The following is a 20,291-nucleotide window of genomic DNA, read 5'->3' on the forward strand; positions in this document are numbered from 1 at the left end:
AGAGTTTGAGCTAGAACCCAAAAGTCCTGGCTCCCTGTCCCCTGTTCTCACTCCTCCCTTAATTAAAATGAAGGTTCATAAGTGTGAGGACTGCCTTGGTAACGCCTGTGAGACTGGTTCCTTCCCACTGGCTCTGGGAGGATTGGAAGCCCCTTCCCCCTGGCCCTTTACACCCTCACTCATGTCCTTGTCCCATCAGGAGCTGCCACGGAAGGATTGCCTGGAAGCATCGAATTCCAGCCTGGTGGACCTGTCCATGTCCAGCGCCAAGCTCAGCAGTAGCCCCAGCACAGTGGGCACACTCAAGCGACCCACCAGCCTGAGCCGGCATGCCAGTGCTGCTGGCTTCCCTCTGTCCCCTGCGGGCACACGGGGCATCGCCAAGGGACAGAAGATCCCTGCCTCTTACAGCCCCATCGAGAGTGGGGAGGGGACTTTCATTGATGTGGAGGACATCTCGCAGCTCCTGGCCGACGTGGCCCGGTTTGCCGAGGGTTTGGAGAAGCTGAGGGACGTGGTCCTCAGAGACGGTAAGTACCCACGACCACCTGGGCCCTCCTGCTCCCACAGGGACCTGCGGAACGTAAAGGCCTGAACAAGGGTTTCCATTGTGTCTGGTAAAGAATGGGGCAGGGTAAGGTGGGATAGAACGGAAGGCCCCGGGGAGCTCCCTGGCTCTGAAAGGGACCCTTGTGTCCTGCGATGCCCCCCTGCTGCAGGCAGGCCAGCAGAAGGCAGCCTAAGGCAGAGAAATAGCCTGAAGCCGTGGATTTTCAGCCACGGCCTCTGATTTCTGGATGCTCCCATTTTGGGATGCTTGATTTGAGCCACCCTGGGACAGATTTCCCAGAGGTGCTGGGCACTGGCAGCACCCAGGGACCTCAATTGCCACTAAGCCCCTCTGATAATAAGGCCCAGGACGGAGAATGTCCCCCTCAAAATCAGAGGCAGCTTTGAAAAGCAGGGCCTTGCCCTGTTTGCACGGGGAGCTGGCAGAGGGGACACTGGCTGATTTGTCTTTGACAAAAAGACCCCTGCAGCCAGCACTTACCCATCCCATAGAAACAGGTACATGGGTTTGGTGGCCTGGTGCATGCATTGGGGCTGATCCATGCCATGCTCTGGCCTCCTGGATCCGATGTCAGCACTGGTCTTGTGTTCTGCTGCTCCCTGCGCCAGTCACACAGCTATGAATCACCCACATGGGTCACAGCTGCCTGTGGCTGACATTCTGGAAATGCCTGATCCCCCCTCCCAGATGCTTGAGCTCGATTCACCCGCCTGAGTGCTGGGGATTGAGGAAGAAGATTCTGCAGGGTGGGAGAAGACAGGCTGTTTGCAGTGCCTGGGCATCAAATCCTCTGTGAGTCCCTGTGCTCACAGGGGATAACGTCAAAGAAATAATCCCGACGAGATCTCGCCTCCTTGGTGCCAGGCAGCCTGCCTGCTAACACTGTCTCTCCCCCTCGAACCTGGGCAATCCCACGCAGGCATGCCAGTGCTGTCGAGTCTGTGCATGGCACTGGGACGCAGGAGCTCTGGCATTCTAGTCCTGGCTCTGACACTGAGCCCCTGAACTCTCCTGCTCTGGGCCTCGGTAATATTACTCACTTACCTACTTCCCATGCGTGTTGTGAGGCTTAACGGCCGTAAGAGACTTTGGAAATGGAAAGGGTTATTCAAGTGGTACTTAATATTATCCCTGTTCCAGACTTGGGAGATCCCAAAGCACTTGACAAAAGTCATAAACTGATCACACCGAGCTAGGGACAAAATTCTGGTCTCCAACCCATATCGAGAGAGGTGCTGGTCTAGCAAGGCAGGCTGGGAGCCAGCAGCTGCCGAGTTCTGATTTCTAGCTCTTTTCTGATCTCCGCTGCCCCTTGTGTCACCATGTAGCCCCATGCAAAGGGGCTGTAAGATGTTCCCAGAGCAGAGTTCTCTGCTCCCTCACACTGGTGGGAAGGTGAAACAACCCCACCTGGGCCTGATTCTCCTCTCACAGACATCAGTGTAAACCAGCAGCAATTCCACTGAACAGAGTGGAATGATCCAGCCGGAAAGCTGGGGTGCGGAGAATCAGAAGCACTTGCAGCAAAATGGGGGTGACGCTGACCCACCTCCTGGGGCTCATGTTTGGCTCAATGAACCCCAACTCCATAATGCCCACTGGGAAGGTATCCTGGACTCATCCCACACAGAGAATTCCCAGCTTCTCAGCTGCTGTCAATCAGCCCAGCCCACTGAAATCAGTGGAGTCTGATCCCTACCTGTGATCCAAGCTCTGCAGGGGGGATTGGGCTGGAGGAACTGCGTCTCAGCAGTGCAGCACAGCCAGGGGCCTCGGGATGTGTGATTTTTAATCTCCTGGGAATGCCCCATAGCTTCTCTCCCTAGTCAGCTGCACTGGTTCTGCTAGCAACTGTGCTCATCTAATCTCCAGAGACCATGTTACTCATCAGTGGAATGCAGCCACCTCTGGGGTGGAGGGGACACATGTAGGCTGGCCCCAACAGAGTGGAGGAGGCGGAGCAGTGTCTGGGGCAGCTGTGAAGAGGAGAAGGGGGAGGGAACAGAGAGCAAACAGGCTAGAGAAGCAGCAGGCAGGGTCAGGCAGCACCTGCAGCTGAGAGTGGTAATGGGCAAAGGAAGGGTAAGGCAAGGATGGCGAGACTGCTCCCCCTCCCCCACACTGGCCGGTCCGTGGCACTGATTGGACACCTCCCTACAAAGATGCATGGCTATGGGGAGAGAGAGGGGTGGCTTCTCAGGAGAAAAAGGCCGAGCATGGGGGTGATTCCATATGGATCAGACAGCAGCATGCTGGGAGGTGGTGGAGTCACCCAGAGTGGGAGAGCAGAAAGCCAGTGCCTGCAGCCCCTGGGGGCGCTTTGCTCAGGAACTGGGCCTGACCTCCCCATGGTGGCCATGCAACTGCTTTGCTCCAGCCTTTCCTCGTGGCTCTGGAGCAGAGCAGTGGCAGCTGCCACACGAGGCGAGGAAGAGGGGTAAGAGGCTGAGCAGGGGAGGGGGATCTGGGACAGGATAACAGGACTTCCTGCCTGCAAGCTATTTTCATCTGCCTGCCTTTCCTGTTTACTGCAGCGCCAGCGATGGCTGGTGGCACCGAGATAAAGCTCTTGGAGTGGCATTGGGCACATTCCTCACCTCTCCCCGAGCCCCATGTGCCCCCTGGGTTCCCAAAGGCCACTGAAAGCAGCTCTTTTCTTTACCAGGAGGCAAGGCTGGGGGCGGGAAGTGGCCCTGCAGTCTCTGCCCTGTCCCTTTAAGAGGCTTCTCTCTCTGTAGGAGACAAAGGAAACTGTATATTTCCCGCACCCCTGACTAGGGTGGGGCCCAGCTGGGGGTCACATGATGACTTGTTTCTTCGCTGCCAGCCATGCAAACATGTTGACGCGGTCCCTGTTCCAGTGGAAAACACCAGCGCGAGGCCCCAGTGTGTAACATGGGGCGGGAACCTCCACAGGGAAGGGGCGCAGTGACCCACGACTCCATTCTGAAACGGGTGGGGAGGAACCTGGGGCCCTGGTCTCTCGCACCAAGGTTTGATTTTGGGCCCCGTATCCAGATGAAAGTCTACCTGGGAGTGTGGCTCACCTTGCATCCCCTGGCACGGCCAGGTTGCTTAGGGCACTTGGACCCTGGCACGGTGGTTGGCATGGGAGCCTGGTTCTGCACTGGGTCAGTGGGAGAAAAAAAATCCATGAGTCAAACTCCATGGAGCCACACCAGTTTATACCAGCCGTGAATCTGACCTGTTAGGCTATCGGGCTGGGGGAGAGGGGATGGGAAGCGAAGGTTAAGTAGCTTTTGCAGAGTTAGTCAAAAACTGGGATTTCCATTCTGCAAGAAATGCCAACATTTGGGGTGAGGGCAAATTGTTCTGAAACAGAATGTAATTTCAAAATTTCCGCCAACCAACCCCCCCCCCCATTGTTTTGGGTCAATTGAACTGTTTTGGTTGGATTTGGACTTCTAATTTTTTTTAATAATCTAAAATAGACTCCTCGATGACAAAACGTTTCAAAACGAAAATGTCAGAATGCGTCGTTTTGATTCCCCCACGCCGGGCAATGAAATTGAGTGGAAATTGACGCGTTCCTGCCAAAAAAATTGATTTCAACAAAGCGGGAACATATTCTGTGAGGAGATTTTCAACCAGCTCTAAAGCCATGTGAGGGGGTGAAGGAAGGGAGAGAGACCAGGCTCAGGGGGATGCCGTGTGGGTTCTGGAGGACCACGGAAGATGTTGAGACAGGAACTGTGTGTGCATGAAGGGATGCAGCAATGGTTGTAGGGGACTGCACCATTTTGGTGGGTCCAGCTCTCCCATTACGTCTCTTCGTCCATCCCTGCTCAGCTGTGACACAGATCCCAGTCCTGTCCCTGCCCCCAGCCCCACATGGCCTCTCTGCCTTCCATTCCGGATACAGCCTGGAGGCAGAGAATGCATAGGAAATCCCTTCCACCCTGACACTGACATAGGGGGCTGGGATGCAGGGTTTGCCCAGTCGTAGCAGTCACTTTTCCACCAGGCTCCCTCTCTCCCCTCTCTGCTCTTGTGGATTTCTCTCCAAAGAAGGCTTCACCCTCCAGAGTCACAGACGCTGTGCTTAGTACCTGGGCTTGTTAGAGCTGAGCTCACCCCAGCTCCTAGCATCCAGGATTGGATTAAAGGGATCAGCCACTCTAGACCTCACATCCCTTCCTTTCCTCCCTTGTTTGAGGGCTGCTTCCCTATCTCCTAGCAGTGCCGCTCACTCTGGGGCAATGCAGCCGTCCCATGCCCATGGCAACGCAGCTTAGAGTGCCCCGCGTAGGCCCATGTTCTCGCCGGGGACAAATTTTGCTCTCAGTTGCACCTGTAGAAACCAGAGTGAGGTCAGTGGCATTCCTTTGGATTTACACTGATGTAGCGGAGCAAAATATCAGTGCAGTGAGCAGGCTGATAACAGGAACAATACTGCTCACATATCACCTTTCGTCCAGGGATCTTAGAGCACTGTATGATCATTAGTGAATGCTCCCAGAACCCATGTAAGGTAGAAAAGCATGAATAATCCCATATTACAGATGGGGAAACTGAGGCACAGAGCTGGGACAATGACTTGCTCAAGGTCTCGCAGTTGTAGAACTGGGGAAGGAACCCAGGAATCCTGACTCCCAGCCCCCGCTGCTCTAATCAATCAAACTCCATTCCACAGCAGTGAATGGAAGGCAGGATTTCTGCTCTAACCACTGATCTAACCACTAGATCAGCTCACATTCCCCTGTCGGAGCTGGGAAGAGAGCCTGTCACTCGCTCTACACCTCTGTGCTTGGCATCTGAAGGAAAAGCTATGTACATTTTCCCCTGGCCATGCTGATAGCTTTTGGCGCCCCAGGGCAGAATCTACTGCACCTTCTCAGTCTGTGATCACACACAGGACTGATGGGGCAGAAACAAGGGACGCTGGTGGGCAGCTTTATCTGGAGAGTTGCATAAGGGGCTGGTTTCCTGGGGAAGCTCCCAATATCCAACTTCCTTTCCTGCCAGTAAACAAACTTCCCAAGGACCCTGGAGCCAGATCCTGTGCTCACTCAAAGAGTGAGCTGGGGTGTGAGTAGGGAAAGCAGCCCGCTTATTTGCTGCATCTCTGATGGGTGGCTGAGAAAATCCACCCAGCAATCATCCTAAATTACAGCAATAATGGAAATTTGGCTGAGCAGGGAGGAGGCAACAAGAAGCCACTGGGTCCCTCTGGGCTGCGTGGCAGGGAGTTCACATCCAGGCAGGGAATGAAAGGAAAGGAAATGAGGAGGAAATTCTCAGACTGCTTTCAAGGGAAACTGCCACCGAGGAAAAATCACTGGGGTCAAATGCCACCTCCCATCTCCCTCCTGTCACACCACAGCCTTAAATAAACTCCCAGGGCCTGATTCTCTGTTGTCGTGCACCTGGGGTGTAAACACATCATGGCAAAGTGGGTGGCCAATGCTTTCGATGCCAGACTGGGAGCATTTAATGTCTGCTTTGCACAGGTGTGAATGACTGTGCAGGGTCAGAGCCACAGATACAGGTTCTGTCAGCCAGACCCTCCCTCCTGGCAGGGATCTGTGCCTTGGGATACAGTGAATGACTGATGGAGACAGACAAGACTTTCTCTATCTCCACTTACTACTGCAGTGTTGTTCCCTCTGGTCCATTCTCCTGGGCTGGTTCAGAGCACCTCAAACTTCCCTGTGGGGGCAGATCCACCTGTTTGGAGTCTTATTTTTGTGACATTCACCTGAACTTTCCCTTCAGTCAATTTCTTCTCATCACTCTGCCTTTCATTTCCCCTGCAGGGCTGGGAACAGGTAGAGAGGCTGCTACTAGCTAACAATGCAGTTAGTCCGTATATGCTCCTCTATAACACTTTTCATCTATAGGTCCCAAAGCAAGTCAGTATCTTGAACCTATTTGAAACTCAGGCAGAGGGAGAGGATGTGACCTGCCCACAGTCAGTCAGTGGCTGAGTTGGGACTAGAACCCAGGTCTCCTATGCGCCAGTTCAGTGGTCGATCCACTAGGCCACAATGCTGCTACCAGGCATTTAGGGCTAATGCAGTGTGAGGCTGAACCAGCCTGGCGAAGGAGTGTTCTAAACCCCAGCAGTCAGTACGAAGAACAATGCTGTATGCTCCTCTCATGCTTTCCATCCAGAGGTCTTACAGCATTGTCCAAAAGTAAGTATTGTTCCCGTTTTTTTCAGATGGGGAAACTGAGGCACTGAGCAGTTAAGTGATTTGCTCAAGGTTACTCCAAGAGTCAGTGCCGGAATTCAGGGGCCAGATCCTCAGCTGGTGCAAATCGGTGCAGCTTCATTGAAGTCAGCAGGGCTATGCCGATTTTGTATGCCCCCCATCACCCTAATAGCTGAGCTCTGCCCGAGTCCCAGGCGCCAACCACTAATCCACAGGCTCACTGTGCGAAAAGCTAGAGGGTTCATCCCTCATGGAATTCCCAGTGCTATTCTGAAGGCTCTTTATTCATCTCATCCCAGCACCCCAACTAAAATTCACCCCTGACACACACATTCCCCCCAAGACAGCCAGCCGCTGAGTGTTACCAGACAGACAAGACTCATTTAACAAGCAGGGCACTCCCTGAAATCTCCTTGATCCTGCCCTATTGTTTCTCCTCCTCCTTAGGATGCTGCTCTGGCCTCAGGCCTTTAAGCCCACCCAGGGCTGGAGTGGGGAGGGTCTACCTTGGGAAGGACAGTTCTCAGGGAGGAGGGAAGATGCGTGATCAAACCGAGGCAGAAACAGGAAGCTGAAGGGGTGGGTTTTAATGGGCTTGGAGATCGGTTGGCTGGGACGGGGGCTTTGAATAGAATCACAGAGTCATAGACCTGGAAGGGACCGTGAGAGGTCTCTAGTCCAGTCCCCTGCACTCATGGCGGGACTAAGTATTATCTAGGCCAGGGATTGGCAACCTTTGGCACGTGACTCGCCAGGGTAAGCACCCTGGTGGGCCTGGCTGGTTTGTTTACCTTCCGCATCAGCAAGTTCAATTGATCATGGCTCCCACTGGCCGTGGTTCGTCGCTCCAGGCCAATGGGGGCTGCGGGAAGCGGCGCGGGACGAGGGATGTGCTGGCTGTCGCTTCCCGCAGCCCCCATTGGCCTGGAGTGACAAACCACGGCCAGTGGGAGCCGTGATCGGCCGAACCTGTGGACGTGGCAGGTAAACAAACTAGCCCGGACCGCCAGGGTGCTTACCAGAGGTTGCCAATCCATGATCTAGACCATCCCTGGCAGGTCTTCGTCCAAACTGCTCTTAAAAATCCCCAATGATGGAGATTCCACAACCTGCCTGGGCAATTTATTCCAGTGCTTAACCACTGGAATAATTGCCTAGGGAGACAATAATGGATTGGTATGTAATGAGGGAGACTCACAATCTCACGCACCCATGTTAGGTGCTGCTGGCCGCTAGAGAAGGACGCCGTCTGGAAGCACCATCTGTCTGTTGAGCAGAGGGATCTTCTGTTCTGTCTTGGCCGGGACAGTCCCTTTTGTTAGCCCTGTCCCAGTCATCCTGACTTTTTGGGCAACAGTGGGCATTTGGCAAGAGCAAACGGGACAAATGGCCACTTTTGGCAAAAATGTGGGGTGCAAAGGAACATGCGGCAGGGCGAGCAGTGATGCCAGCCCCACGCGGGGCGTGGGGGGGAGGCAGGGCTCTGGCAGGGGGCAGGCAGGGCTCAGGTGAGCAGCGATGCCAGCCCCAGCCTTCGGGATATATGGTCACCCTAGTTGAGCATGAATGTGCCTGTTCCAACAGGGAGTGAGATGTGTTGGCTGGGACAGTCTAGGCAGCCTTCCCTAAGGGGGGGATATTGGTACCGTCCCATCAGCACAGTGGAACCCCCTCCTGGAACACCCCTGTCCTGGGGTGACTGACAGGTGCTGAGCAGTCCAAGAGAGGGAGGAGTCTGGGAGAAGATACGGGCAGGCCAGAGGCACCAGCAGGGGCTTCCTGGGCAGGGATACTGTGGGCAGGCTGGAGACACTGGTGGAGAAGCCACCAGTAGAGAGATTGGAGGCTGTGATGTGACACAGAGCACTCCAGAGCCCCAGCAGGCACCAGGCCCTTGAGCACAGAGTACACCTGGCTCCTTGCAAAGGTCCCATGGGATTAATCAGCCAGGAAAGGGAGCGTTCACCCTGCCCTCCCACCACCCTGAGCAGACTGATCAAGATGAGCTGGGTGGAACGTGTTAGACTTCAGTTCAGATGGGGCAGCTCATCAGTGACATGAGTTCGGTAGGTTTCAGCCTCTCTTGCTCTCATAAAACCATTGCACAACTGGAAATGTCTGCTTAGAAGTAACTCCACACTGTGACAATGGGTGCAGGGGCTGCCGGTCGGGGTTCCGGGCTGTTCGTACAGGTGGGGAGCAGGACTGGAATAGCAGGGCTAGGATTGAGGTGCATGGCAGAGTCAGGGGGAGCAGGAATGGAATAGCAGCGGATGCTGCAGGTTAGGCTGAGGTGCAGGGGCCAGGGTCTGTGTGTGGGAGCTCACCTTGCTATTACTCTGGTGCTCCTGTCCTCCAAGCGCCCTTCGCCGGCACAAAGTTGACTTTACAGGATCAGGGTTGTAACGCCTGCTTTGACCCCTCTCTGTTGCAGATCCCTTGGAGTCTCAACGGCCGCTAGCCCACGAGTGCCTGGGGGAAGCCCTGCGCATCCTCCGGCAGGTCATCAACAAGTACCCACTGCTCAACACCTTGGAGACCTTGACAGCCGCAGGAACCCTAATATCCAGGGTCAAAGGTCAGTCCACAGCACCTGTCTCCTGCTGGGTCATGAGCACAGAGCAGCTGCCACCTCAAAGGCTCAGCAATTCTGCTCACCCTTCACTGCCTTCCTCCCGACTTGCCCCAGCCAGGTCCAGCAACTGGTACAGATTCACGGGGGTTGACCCTGTTCAGATCCAGCTTGGGCTGGAGGCAGGTGGAAGCTGACCCTAAGGAAAGGCTCTTTGGGGTTGGGGTTGGGGTCAGAGCTGCATGGAATCAGAGGCGAGGGCCTCAGTCCTTGGTTTGGAGACGTCCTTTGCATCCAAACCACAGTCACAACCAGCGCTAGCCTACCCCTTGCTCGCACATGCGGCAGACAGAGGCCAAGGGCTGAACGGGCTACGGAGACTGCATCCAGGAGGATTCGGGACAGGGGGAGGGGGGCAGGCACACTGGTGGGGAACAGTGTCCAAGAAGCTGGAGTGGCTGCTGTCCAGGGGGAGTGGAGATAGGTCTTCAGTCACCAGCCCCTGGCACGAGGGTATTTCTGCCAGTCTGTTCTCCAGGGCTCCAGCCAGTCCACTTTAAAATGACTCCAGTGATCAAACTCCCACAGGGGAGAGGATCCCGCAGTCTGGTTGTCCTCCCCTCTCCTCCGCCCCTGGAACATTGCTGTGATATTCAGCCCATGCTCCCCTCGCTTGCTCACGTCCTAATTCTCTTCATGCCCACTGGCGCAAACCCTCATGGACAGACACAAAAGCCTCTGTGGGTCACTAGCATGAAGCGTTCACTGGGCCAAATTCAGCATGTGGCGCCAGTGAAGTCTGTGGAATTATCCCAGAGACAAGTCTGGCCCTTCGTCTGACATGTCTGCACCAGGCGGGAGCCAGCTGTCTCCGAGCCGCAGGAGGTGCAGCGTGGATTAGCCAAAATGGAGCATTTAATTTCCTGGGATTAGAGAGAGCCCGGCCTGAGGGTGCTGGGTCACAGCTGGGGGAGCCCATTCACACCGAAGCTTTTACAAAGGAACTGCCCTTTCTCTAGACGGGGCGTCAGATGAGCCCAAGTGAACGATGCCAGTGGGAAACCTTCCAACAAACAAACCGGGGCATGGCAGAGCGAGGGCTGTTTTCTGAGCTGTAAAACCAGCCCCAGCCCTGCTAACACCCTTGGCCTCACCCTGCCAGCACCACATCGCTCTAAGAAACTGACTTGGGTGGAGAGTCTTGTAACATTCATCACTGGGGGTGCCAGGGACCTAGGGCCAAACCCAGAACCTGCTGAAATCAGTCAGAACTTGGACCTTTACTCCAATGGGAGGTTTGGCCCTTTCACTTGTATTTTCCCCTTGGACACCACATGGCAAGAGGTGCTCAGGAGTCAGGCCAGGATGTGTTTTCTGGACCTCTCAGTTCCACTTCAGGGCTGGGAGAGGGGTGCGATATTTGGGGTGAGTCCTTGTCTGTCGGAAAGCCACCTCAGGTTCCCTGACCTTGACTGATATAAGTCTATCCCCCTGCAAAGGCAGGAGATGGACTCTGATTCTCCTCTCCCTTCCACCACTTTCACATCGGTGTCATTCCATTGATTAAAGAACGACAAGGGATGGATCACTTGACGATCACCTGTTCGATTCATTCCCTCTGGGGCACCCGGCACTGGCCACTGTCAGGACACTGGGCTAGATGGACCTTTGGGCTGACCCAGTGTGTCCGTTCTTATGCGCTCACCCCTGATTTACACCGGTGAGGCCTAAAAGAGGGCGTCAGCCATAGGACCCGAGTCTCCACTGCCCTGCGCCTTGTATTGTCATTTACACCTAGGCGAAGCAGGTGTGAAACGGCACCGGGTCAGAATTCTCCACTCTCGCATGCTGGCCTCTTCCCTCGCTCCAGTGTAAATGACATCGCCAGGCAGTGGAGAGTCAGACTCCCACAATGAGCCCAGGGTACAACGCTGGGCTCTGCATATGAACTTCCCCAGAGACTGGGGATGTTTGGATCCGGGGATTTCGTACAGACCCCGCTCTGATCAATACTAAGCACTGGGCACTCATAGAGCCCTGCAGAGGCCTGACTGTCTTCTCACTTACATTGGTGTGGATCAAGAGCCGCGCTGTTGAACTGAATGAAGCTCCTCACGTAAAGCAGATGGGCGTGTAAGTTCTCTGGGCCAGTTCTTTGTTCTGCACTTGTACAGCAACCAGCACAATTGGGTCCTGGTCTGCGACTCAGGCTCCGAGGCACGACAGCAATGGAAATAATAAGAAATGAGATCAGAATCAGGTCCCCTGCCTATTCAAAGAGATGAGCCAAGGCACAGATTGCAGCCTGAAGCCCCTGTAACGTCGCTGGGGGTTTGGTGCTGAGCTCCTGTTTGTGCCTTTCCAAATCTGACATGTACTGTTCACGCAGCTAAGGCAATGAACGAATCAGCTCTTAAACTGATCTCGCATGTTGATCTGAGCCCAGGTGTTAGGAGAGCAGTCAATTCCTTCTTCAGAGGCATTTAGAAAAACGTGCAATTGACTAGGGTGGAAATGCACACCTGGGATTCCAAGGAGCGGGACCCCGAGAAAGCAGTTCCCAGCTGTGCTGTTAGTCTTGTCAATGTTGTTTGATGGGCCTGTTTTTCCAAAATGGCCTGCAGATTCGTGGGCACTGCTGTACCTCCTCTGCTAATTGCTGGTGCAAACGGCTGGTATTTGGGGGTATCTCTGCACAACTGTGGCTGTGATCCAGGAAGATTTCTAAATACTGAACATCAGTACTTGCTTCTCACTGACGGTGCAAACTTGTGTCTGCAAAACTGGGGGCCAGGCTGAAACACATATGCACAAGCTGGCCTATTTTCCAGCAAGTAGGAGAGAAAGTGTCTGTTCAGCTGACATGAGGGGTGCTTAGAGCTGATCCAAAGCCCACAGAGGTCAGTGAGAGTGAGTCTTTGGATCCAGGTCTTAGATCAGAAATGGGCAAACTACGGCTGGCCTGCGGGACCATCCTGCCCGGCCCTTGAGCTCCTGGCTGGGGAGACTAGTCCCCGGTCCCTCCCCCACAGCCTCAGCTCACCATGTCACCAGCGCTCTGGGCAGCAGGGCTGCGAGGTCCTGACGGGCAGCGCAGTGGTGGGGCTGGCTCTGGCCGGGCGGCGCGGCTGCCAGACATGCTGCTCTGAGCAGCATGGAAGGCGGAAGATGGGGCGGAGGTTTGGGGGGGGGGCATTCAGGGGACGGAGAACGGGGGCGTTGGATAGGCATCGGAGTCCCAGGGGGCCTGTCAGGGTGTGTGGGTGTGGATAAGGGTAGGGGCAGTCAGGGGACAGAGAGCAGGGGGGGGTTGGATAGGGGGTGGGGTCCCAGGGTGGCGGTTAGGGGCAGGAGGTCCCGAGAGGGGGAGGTCAGGGGACAAGGAGCAGGGGGGTTGGATGGGTGGAGGGTTCTGAGGGGGGCAGTCAGGGGGTGGGAAGTGGGAGGGGGCAGGAGCCAGGCTGTTTGGGGAGGCACAGCCTTCCCTACCCAGCCCTTGATCCTGTTTTGGAACCCCAGTGTGGCCCTCAGGCCAAAAAGTTTGCCCGTCCCTGCCTTAAATTGCTAGGACTTTGAGGCAGGGGCAGTCTGTTAATCACAAGGCGTGGAGTGCCTAGCACAATGGAGCTCAGATTCGTGAGTGAGCCGTTAGGTGTTACTACAATAAAAATCTTAAACCCTAATCATCATTGGCCACTATCTCCCAGCGTCCCTGGCAGCACCGCATGTTTCTGAGACATGATTCTGCAGAAGTGTTCCAGTGCAAAGCCTTCCGAGAGCAGTCTTACAACAGCGGTGGGGGAAGGGACGGCGGGCTTAACCGCACACAGAGCACAACATTCTGCGTCACTGCCCTCATTTCCTGGACACCAAACGGTAACCACAAGGGACAGGAAGTTCCTCCATAGCAGGGTGGAACGAGGTTTGCTGATCGGCTTGCTCAGTGATCGCATGTCAGGGCCTCGGCATGGGCCAGCAGCCGTTGTGGCAAGCGCTGATGTGAGGCATGTTTAAAAATGGGGGGTTCCTCGGAGCCATGCAGCGGGTTGATTTCGATGAGCGACAAGGTTGTGAGCCAGATTCTGGTCTTTTACTCTGGGAGAGGCTTTAATTTTGCACCACCCAGCACCTTGTGCCGGCACCTGCACAAGTGGCACATGGGTATAATATGCAACCTAATCAGAATGAACATTTCACACCTACTTTGCACTGGTGAAAATGACTGCAGCGGGGTAGGGCAATGGAGAACCGAGCCCAGGGTGCAGGGGATACAGAATTGGGCCCATTCTCTTTTTACCATTTAATGCTAAAACCTCTAGTGATTCTATGCTAGATTCATGCAGGAGCAGACCCAGAATGATTCTGCATCTGACCTATTCAGAGTCCCTGGACTTGAACTAGATGGGAATAAAATTCTTCTTTTCTTTGGGATCTGGAGGATTCAGAGCTTGGGGTGACGGCTCACTCTGCCGTGGTGACCCCTCCACCTGGCAGCTCTGCAGCATTACACACTGCTCTCTCTCAGTCTGGGATTAGAGGGGTTATAGACTCATAGACTCATAGACTCATAGGTCAGAAGGGACCAATCTGATCATCTAGTCTGACCTCCTGCACAAGGCAGGCCACAGAACCCCACCCATCCAATTTTATACAACCCCTATCCCAGGACCGAGTTATTGAAATCCTCAAAAATGGTTTGAAGACCTCAAGCTGCAGAGACACCACCAGCAAGCGACCCGTGCCCCACGCTGCAGGGGAAGGCGAAAAACCTCCAGGGCACCTGCCAATCCGCCCTGGAGGAAAATTCCTTCCCGACCCCAAATATGGCGATCAGCTAAACCCTGAGCATGTCGGCAAGAGTCACCAGCCAGCACCCAAGAAGGAGTTCTCCGCAGCAACTCAGTACCCATCGCATGCAACATCTCCCCGCAGACCATTGAGCAGACCTGTCTGGTGGTAATTCAAGATCAACTGCCCAAATTGACGATCCTATCATAACATCCCCTCCATATACTTATCAAGCTTTGTCTTAAAGCCAGGAAAGTCTTTTGCCCCTACTACTTCCCTCGGTTCTTTGATCAGAGTTTCCATCTCAAAGCAGAAGGCTCTGAAGCCGGAGGGCAGGAAAGGCACAGCAGTAACAGATTCATCTTATCTCTTATGGTGGCCTGGGGGTAGCTGGGAGTGATGGGATGCAACTGACCTTAGGGGAAATACAGAAGAGTAGGAAGAAACTTTTGCTAATGCTGAACAGGGAACAACCTCCCAAGGGAAGTGGTAAAAGCCCCATCACTGGGGAAATGTAAAACTGGCCTGGACAAAGCCTTGGGGAATATTCCATGAGAACAATCCAGAGCTAACCCTCTCCAGGGCGCTGGACCAGATGAAACCTAGGCAGGCCTTTTCCACCTCAAACAAATATGAGTATATGTCTTGCAGGGCTCTGCCCCCAGGGTCTCTAGGTCTGTTTCAAAAGCTACCCTGCTAAATGTGCAGTGGCAATTAGCATAGAGAAGCTGGGTTCATCGAGCCAAGACTGTTTTGTTGGTGGCACCTAGGGTACGTCTGCACTGCAAAAACAGCTGCAGCAGCCAGTCTCACAGCCCGGGTCAACTGTCTCAGACTCTCGGGGCTTGTGCTATGGGGCCAAAGATAGCAGTGTAAACATTACTGCTTGGGCTTTTGCTCCGGGCTCTGAAGCCTAGAGAGGGGGGAAGGGTCTCAGCCCGGGCTCCAGCCCCAGTGGGGATGTCTACACTGGTATTTTTAGCCCCGTAGCAGCAGCCTGAGACCATTGAACTGGGTTCTGAGACTTGCTGCTGCAAGGTTTAATGCAGTGTAGACGCACCCTAGTTACCAAGGGCAGAGGTACATGAGAACTGTCTAAGAGAGGCAGTTGAGCCTGAGAGCAGAGACTTCCTGGATGGGCTGCAAGACTCACCCATCTCTTTCTGCGTCGGAGCAGGTCTGGGACCACCACTGGCAAGTGGGTGTCAGTCACAAAAGGGTTATTGCTTCTCTTTCATTTCCAGGTTTCCACTATGAGTCCAACAATGAGATGGACAAGCGGGAGTTCGAGAAGGCTCTGGAGACCATCGCAGTTTCCTTCAGTAGCACGTAAGCGAACCTCAGCCAGCAGTGGTCTGGAGGACTTGCCCTTCCCCTGCCACCTCGACTGTCCCCAACCCAGAGAGAACATGCCGCCCGGCCCTGTCACTTTGCACCCTCACACCTTAACAAGGGGCAGCTTTCCACCGGCAATGGTGAAAGACCAAGTTTTGGGTGTGCAACCCATCTCCCACTCCCTGCGGTGTCACAAGTTCCTGGGTGGCCCCTGGCTGGATGTCCTGGGTTCCTTCTATCAGTTACATCCACATTGCTACTGACACCAGGAGATCTGGTTCAGACAACCACCTGGCAGGGATATTAAGATACCCCTGGTCTCCTCCTCACATTGCTTCACCTTCATCTAAACTGTAGCGGCTAAATCATTTGGGGGCTGATCCAATCCCCACTGACAGCAATAGAAAGACTGCCACTGAGCTGGATCAGGCCTTAGGGCCTGGCCCCTGGCAGACTCCAGAGACCTGCACTCAGAAGTGGTATGGAAGGTCCTATGTGCTGCTCTCCAGTTCATAACTCTAACCGTGCTGACCATCCATGTCCTCCTGCCCCTTCTTCCAGGGTGTCTGAATTCCTCATGGGAGAAGTGGACAGCAGTACCCTCCTCTCGATACCTCCTAGTGACCAGAATCAGGTGAGTGACACCAGCTTTGCTCATGCAGATCTGGGTCAGCCTGCTCCTAAATGGACCGGAGGGGGGATATCGCTGGGGTTTGCTTTTACTTCTGGTACACCACCGTTCAGAAACCCGGAACAGGCCCTGCTCGGCCCCAAGAGAAGCAGCCACACACAGTCTCTGCTCAAGAACAAGTAGAGGCAACTAAGCCAGAGACCTGGCTGCCCCAGCTTAGCTTAGAGGGCACTGACAGAACTGTGCAGGGAACATCATACAGGCCTTGTCTGCTTGGTCCTGTACCTACTGCCATTCATGCAGACAAGGAGAGATCAAAAGGGCACACGGTGCTTAGCTAGAGAGGTGACAGGCTCTTGAGAAGGACTTCAGCTAGGTCACAGGATGATCTTGTAGACCAGAGAGTGGAAGACTGAGAATCAGGGCTCTTGGTGTCTATTCTTGGCTCTGCTGCTGATTGGCTGTGTGACCCTGAGTAGGTCACTTAACCACAGATACTCCCATGTCCCCAGAGGGCCTTCATGTAGGACCCCAGGGTTGCACCTGGCAGATCAAAAGAGTTTGCTCCTTATTCTGGGCCTCAGTGAACACAGAAAATGGCCAGCAGCCTCAGGTTTCTATATCCATCTCCTGGCTTCTGGAAAAAAATCCTGGCAGCCTGCTCCCGGCTTCACCTGTTGCACCTACTTCTCACTCTCTAACGAGCTCTTTTGCCTCCCCACCCAAACAGTCTATGGAGAACCTCTACGGAGGGATCGCCGGGCAGGGCGGAGACGGCATGCCAGCCGGCATGGAAAGTTTTGATTCAGGTGAGTGATGTTTTATCCTCTCCAGTGGCTGGGTGCAGAACAAATCCTGCTGGGGGCAAGGAAGTCTGGGCAGCAGGACGAGCAGAGTGGCTCAGAGGACGTGGAGTTCCCTCTCCATTGTTGAGGTTCAGGGAGAAATGTGCAAGCGCAACTCCCTGGCTTACAGTGGTGCTGAATGCCAGCGTCCCACAGGATCGCAGGGCGCAAGTGACAAGTACAGGAGGCTTCACTGCAGGTGTATTCTTGCCCCCTGAACCCGGCACCTTAGGCAGCACCAAAGCAGTTAAAGCTGCATTCTCCATGCCCACCAGGGAGCCGAGGGCACAAAGGGGCTGGTAACAAACACTGCCATGAAATGTGCAGCTCGTGGCATTTCTCTGAGTCTCGGAGCCAGCAGGCGGTGGGCAAGTTCAGGCAGGCAGAGTTCCTGCAAACCATCCAGCGGATGTAGTGTCCTTCCAGCCAATGTCTCCTCTGAGCCGAGGGATCCTCCTCATTTTCACTACTGCTGCAATACACCCAATGGCCCCAACCATTCCGTGAGGCGCTGCGTGAACATGTTACAAGAGAGAGTCCCTGCCCCAAAGAGCGTACAGACCAGACCAGACAACACAAGCTGGTGTGACAGAGGGAGTGGAGCGGGGCAGAAAAGGGCAGAAGTACCAAGAACCCATGTTTCCATCGGCTGACGACGTGTGCAATTTGCAGGGATCACACCAACTTCCCTATGAATGCTAGAAACATATCGGTCACCCTTACTACGCCCCCTGCCTAGCCATGATCAGCTGGAAGTTCGATCCTGGCACAGCTTTGGAAAGGGGTTTGAAGGAGAGCCAGCTAATGGCTTGACAGGCTTGTTTGGGGAGAGCGCTTCACGGGACGGCCCTGGCAAGTGGAAGAAGCAGACAAACAGGCAACGGAAGCTGGCGTCGTTGGCAGGCAACAGGCATCATGAGACACGAGAGCGGATTAGTAGGGTGGGGCAGGGTCATGAAGGGCTCTAAAGGAAAGCTCAAGAACTCTGTGTCTGCTGCCGTGGGGGAGGGGGACGTGGAGGAAGCCTGCAGCAGCTAGGAGGTCAGTTCTGCTCCTTGGTTCCAGCCCATGGTGGAGCTCTGCCTCTTTGATCCCTGCAGGACTCCTGGAAACCCCAAGACAATTTGGGTGGGTAAGTCAGTGGATGAGAGTGCTTGGCAGTAGCTTAAGTGCCTGGCTCATTCTGTATCTCCTCCTTCTCTCCCATCTTTCTCCATGTCCCCATCACAGTCCGTCCATCTGCAGAAGAGGTGGACATCATGCTCCAGCGGTGTGAGGGCGGAGTGGAAGCTGCCCTCCAGTATGCCAAAAACATCTCCAAATACATGAAGGATCTTTTCTACTACCTGGAGAAGAGGACCACTCTGGGTGAGTGGCAAGAGGACGGAGGGCAGGGTCTGCGTCCCAAGATGCTGAAGGCGGCATCGTAATGGGCCACAGTGCCATTCCCAGCTCACATTCTCGTAGTATTTATTATGGGCTGGAGGTTGAAGGGACCCCTTGGTCCAGAAATGGGTTGGGAAGCGCGAGAGTCATTTATGGCCAGATGGACCAAGCACGAGCCTGGAAATTGAGACTTGAATTCCATTCCAGACTTTGCCACTGACTCTGAATGATCCTGGGCAAGTCTCTTTGCCTCAGTTTGGCCCGCTATCAAATGTTACCTGGCTTCCTATGTAAAGCACTTTCAGATCTATGGAGGAAGTAAATCTATGTGCATGTGAAGAATTACTACCTTGATAGAAAAAGGTGAAGGGGTGGGCGGGTGGGTGTGTTTGTATAAGACCTACACTATCTGCAGAACTGGCATTCTTTAATTTATATTCAGCGCTGAAATGACTGATACCCCCCAATGAAACACAAAATCAGCAGGGCAAGGCCTTCTAAGTCCACTTCCTTCCTTTCCCTTGCAGAGATGGAATTTGCCAAAGGGCTGCAGAAGATGGTGAACAGCTGTAAGCAAACGATCACTCAGGAGGTAGGTCAGAGCTCCCATGTAAGCACACCCCTTGTGTCTGGTTCCGGCATGTCTGGCCTTACTTACACCAGAAACAAGCATGGGAAACCTCCCTCCTCATGAGAGAAACACTGCAGTTCCAGAGCCTCAAAGGTTTAGCTATGCAATTCAAGGGTGTCATTTTTCGGAAGCAAGCTGCACTGCCCAATGTGGAGAATTGAATTCAAAGGCCAGTGCTAAGCACTTCTGAAAATCTCACTCCTAAACTTCTAGGTGTCATGGTTCATTTTTGAGACTCCCTGCTCCCTCGTGTAAAATCCAGGGGCCCAATTCCCCCACCCCAGGTCCAAGTAACGACCATTCACTTCAACTTGAAACCAGGCTCTGAGTCCTGTAACAATACGACCTGTTTGGGTGAGAGCGAGCTATCTACCAGCCAGGCTAGAAGGAATCCCAGGAGGAAGTCATATCGCAGGGTTTTACAGGCACTCTGGTTTGAGAGCTGCTGGGAATGAGGTTACGCACGTCAAGCTCAACAGAACCTCTGACATTTCCCCTTTTTCCCCTTTGCACAGCGCTAACAGTACATGATGCATCACTATGTAAAAGCTAGCTAGGGGCCTTTGCTGGCAGCACAGAGTCTGGGCCTCTCACCCTCCTCCACCCCCTGCCCCACGGCTATGACCATTTCCCTGTCATGTGCTCAGCCTTGTTTCTCGCCGTGGCAGTGATTCTCTGGGGGATGTTGTAATTTTCCAGCCGCACATGCCGTTCCTGTCGATCTACTCGCTGGCTCTGGAGCAGGATATGGAGTACGGCGCTGCAGTCCTGCAAACGGCTGCCACCTTGCAGAACCACACCTTCCTGCAGGTAGGAGAGAGGCGCCCACACCCACACAGCTGCACGGGATGCCTTCGTGCAAATGTCTGGAGAGATCCCCTGCCTTTGCTTTCCCTGTTTGCTGCTTGATCTGCAGCGAACACCTGGTGCCCCGAGTTCCTGGCTTTGAAACAGGAAGTGCCCTCTCCTACCAGAAATGGCACCTGAGAATAACCCCTTCCCACTAGAGACTTTGCAGCAGTAGAAGACACTGTCTTTATACCGTAGGGTTTCTCTTTCAGGCACAGCTCTTCAGAGTTTCCTTTCACTCAACTAAGGCAGGGGTTGGGTTTGATATTTACCGGCGTCCTCTGTTACTACTCCAAACTGGAGATGTGCCAGAATCAGGATCATGTATCCAAACTCCTGGGCTGTGGGGTGTTTGGATAAAGGGTCTCGCAACCATCCCTAAGCTCAACAAAACCAAATAATTCACATTTGCCATTCTGCAGCTCAGCTTAGGCCTCTCAAGAGTCTGTGTATTTTTCCGGCATGGACAAAGTTACACGTGCTGGTCACTAGCAGAAAGCTGCTAGG

General features: G+C 54.1%; 1 protein-coding gene across 2 annotated transcripts in view; it reads left to right on the forward strand.

Moving 5' to 3' along the window:
* The window catches only part of ARHGAP45 (Rho GTPase activating protein 45), a 46,113-nt gene that overhangs the window by 6,300 nt on the left and 19,522 nt on the right, over positions 1–20,291 (forward strand). For both annotated transcript variants that reach the window (XM_050933873.1, XM_050933872.1), the window contains exons 2-9: positions 200–530; positions 9,182–9,325; positions 15,352–15,436; positions 16,004–16,076; positions 16,804–16,882; positions 18,149–18,286; positions 18,832–18,896; positions 19,635–19,745. In XM_050933873.1, coding sequence (XP_050789830.1) covers positions 200–530; positions 9,182–9,325; positions 15,352–15,436; positions 16,004–16,076; positions 16,804–16,882; positions 18,149–18,286; positions 18,832–18,896; positions 19,635–19,745 — 1,026 coding nt within the window. The remainder of the gene's footprint in view (positions 1–199; positions 531–9,181; positions 9,326–15,351; positions 15,437–16,003; positions 16,077–16,803; positions 16,883–18,148; positions 18,287–18,831; positions 18,897–19,634; positions 19,746–20,291) is intronic.

The sequence above is a fragment of the Gopherus flavomarginatus genome, chromosome 24 (genome assembly GCF_025201925.1).
Source record: "Gopherus flavomarginatus isolate rGopFla2 chromosome 24, rGopFla2.mat.asm, whole genome shotgun sequence".
In the NCBI taxonomy this organism is placed as follows: domain Eukaryota; kingdom Metazoa; phylum Chordata; order Testudines; family Testudinidae; genus Gopherus; species Gopherus flavomarginatus.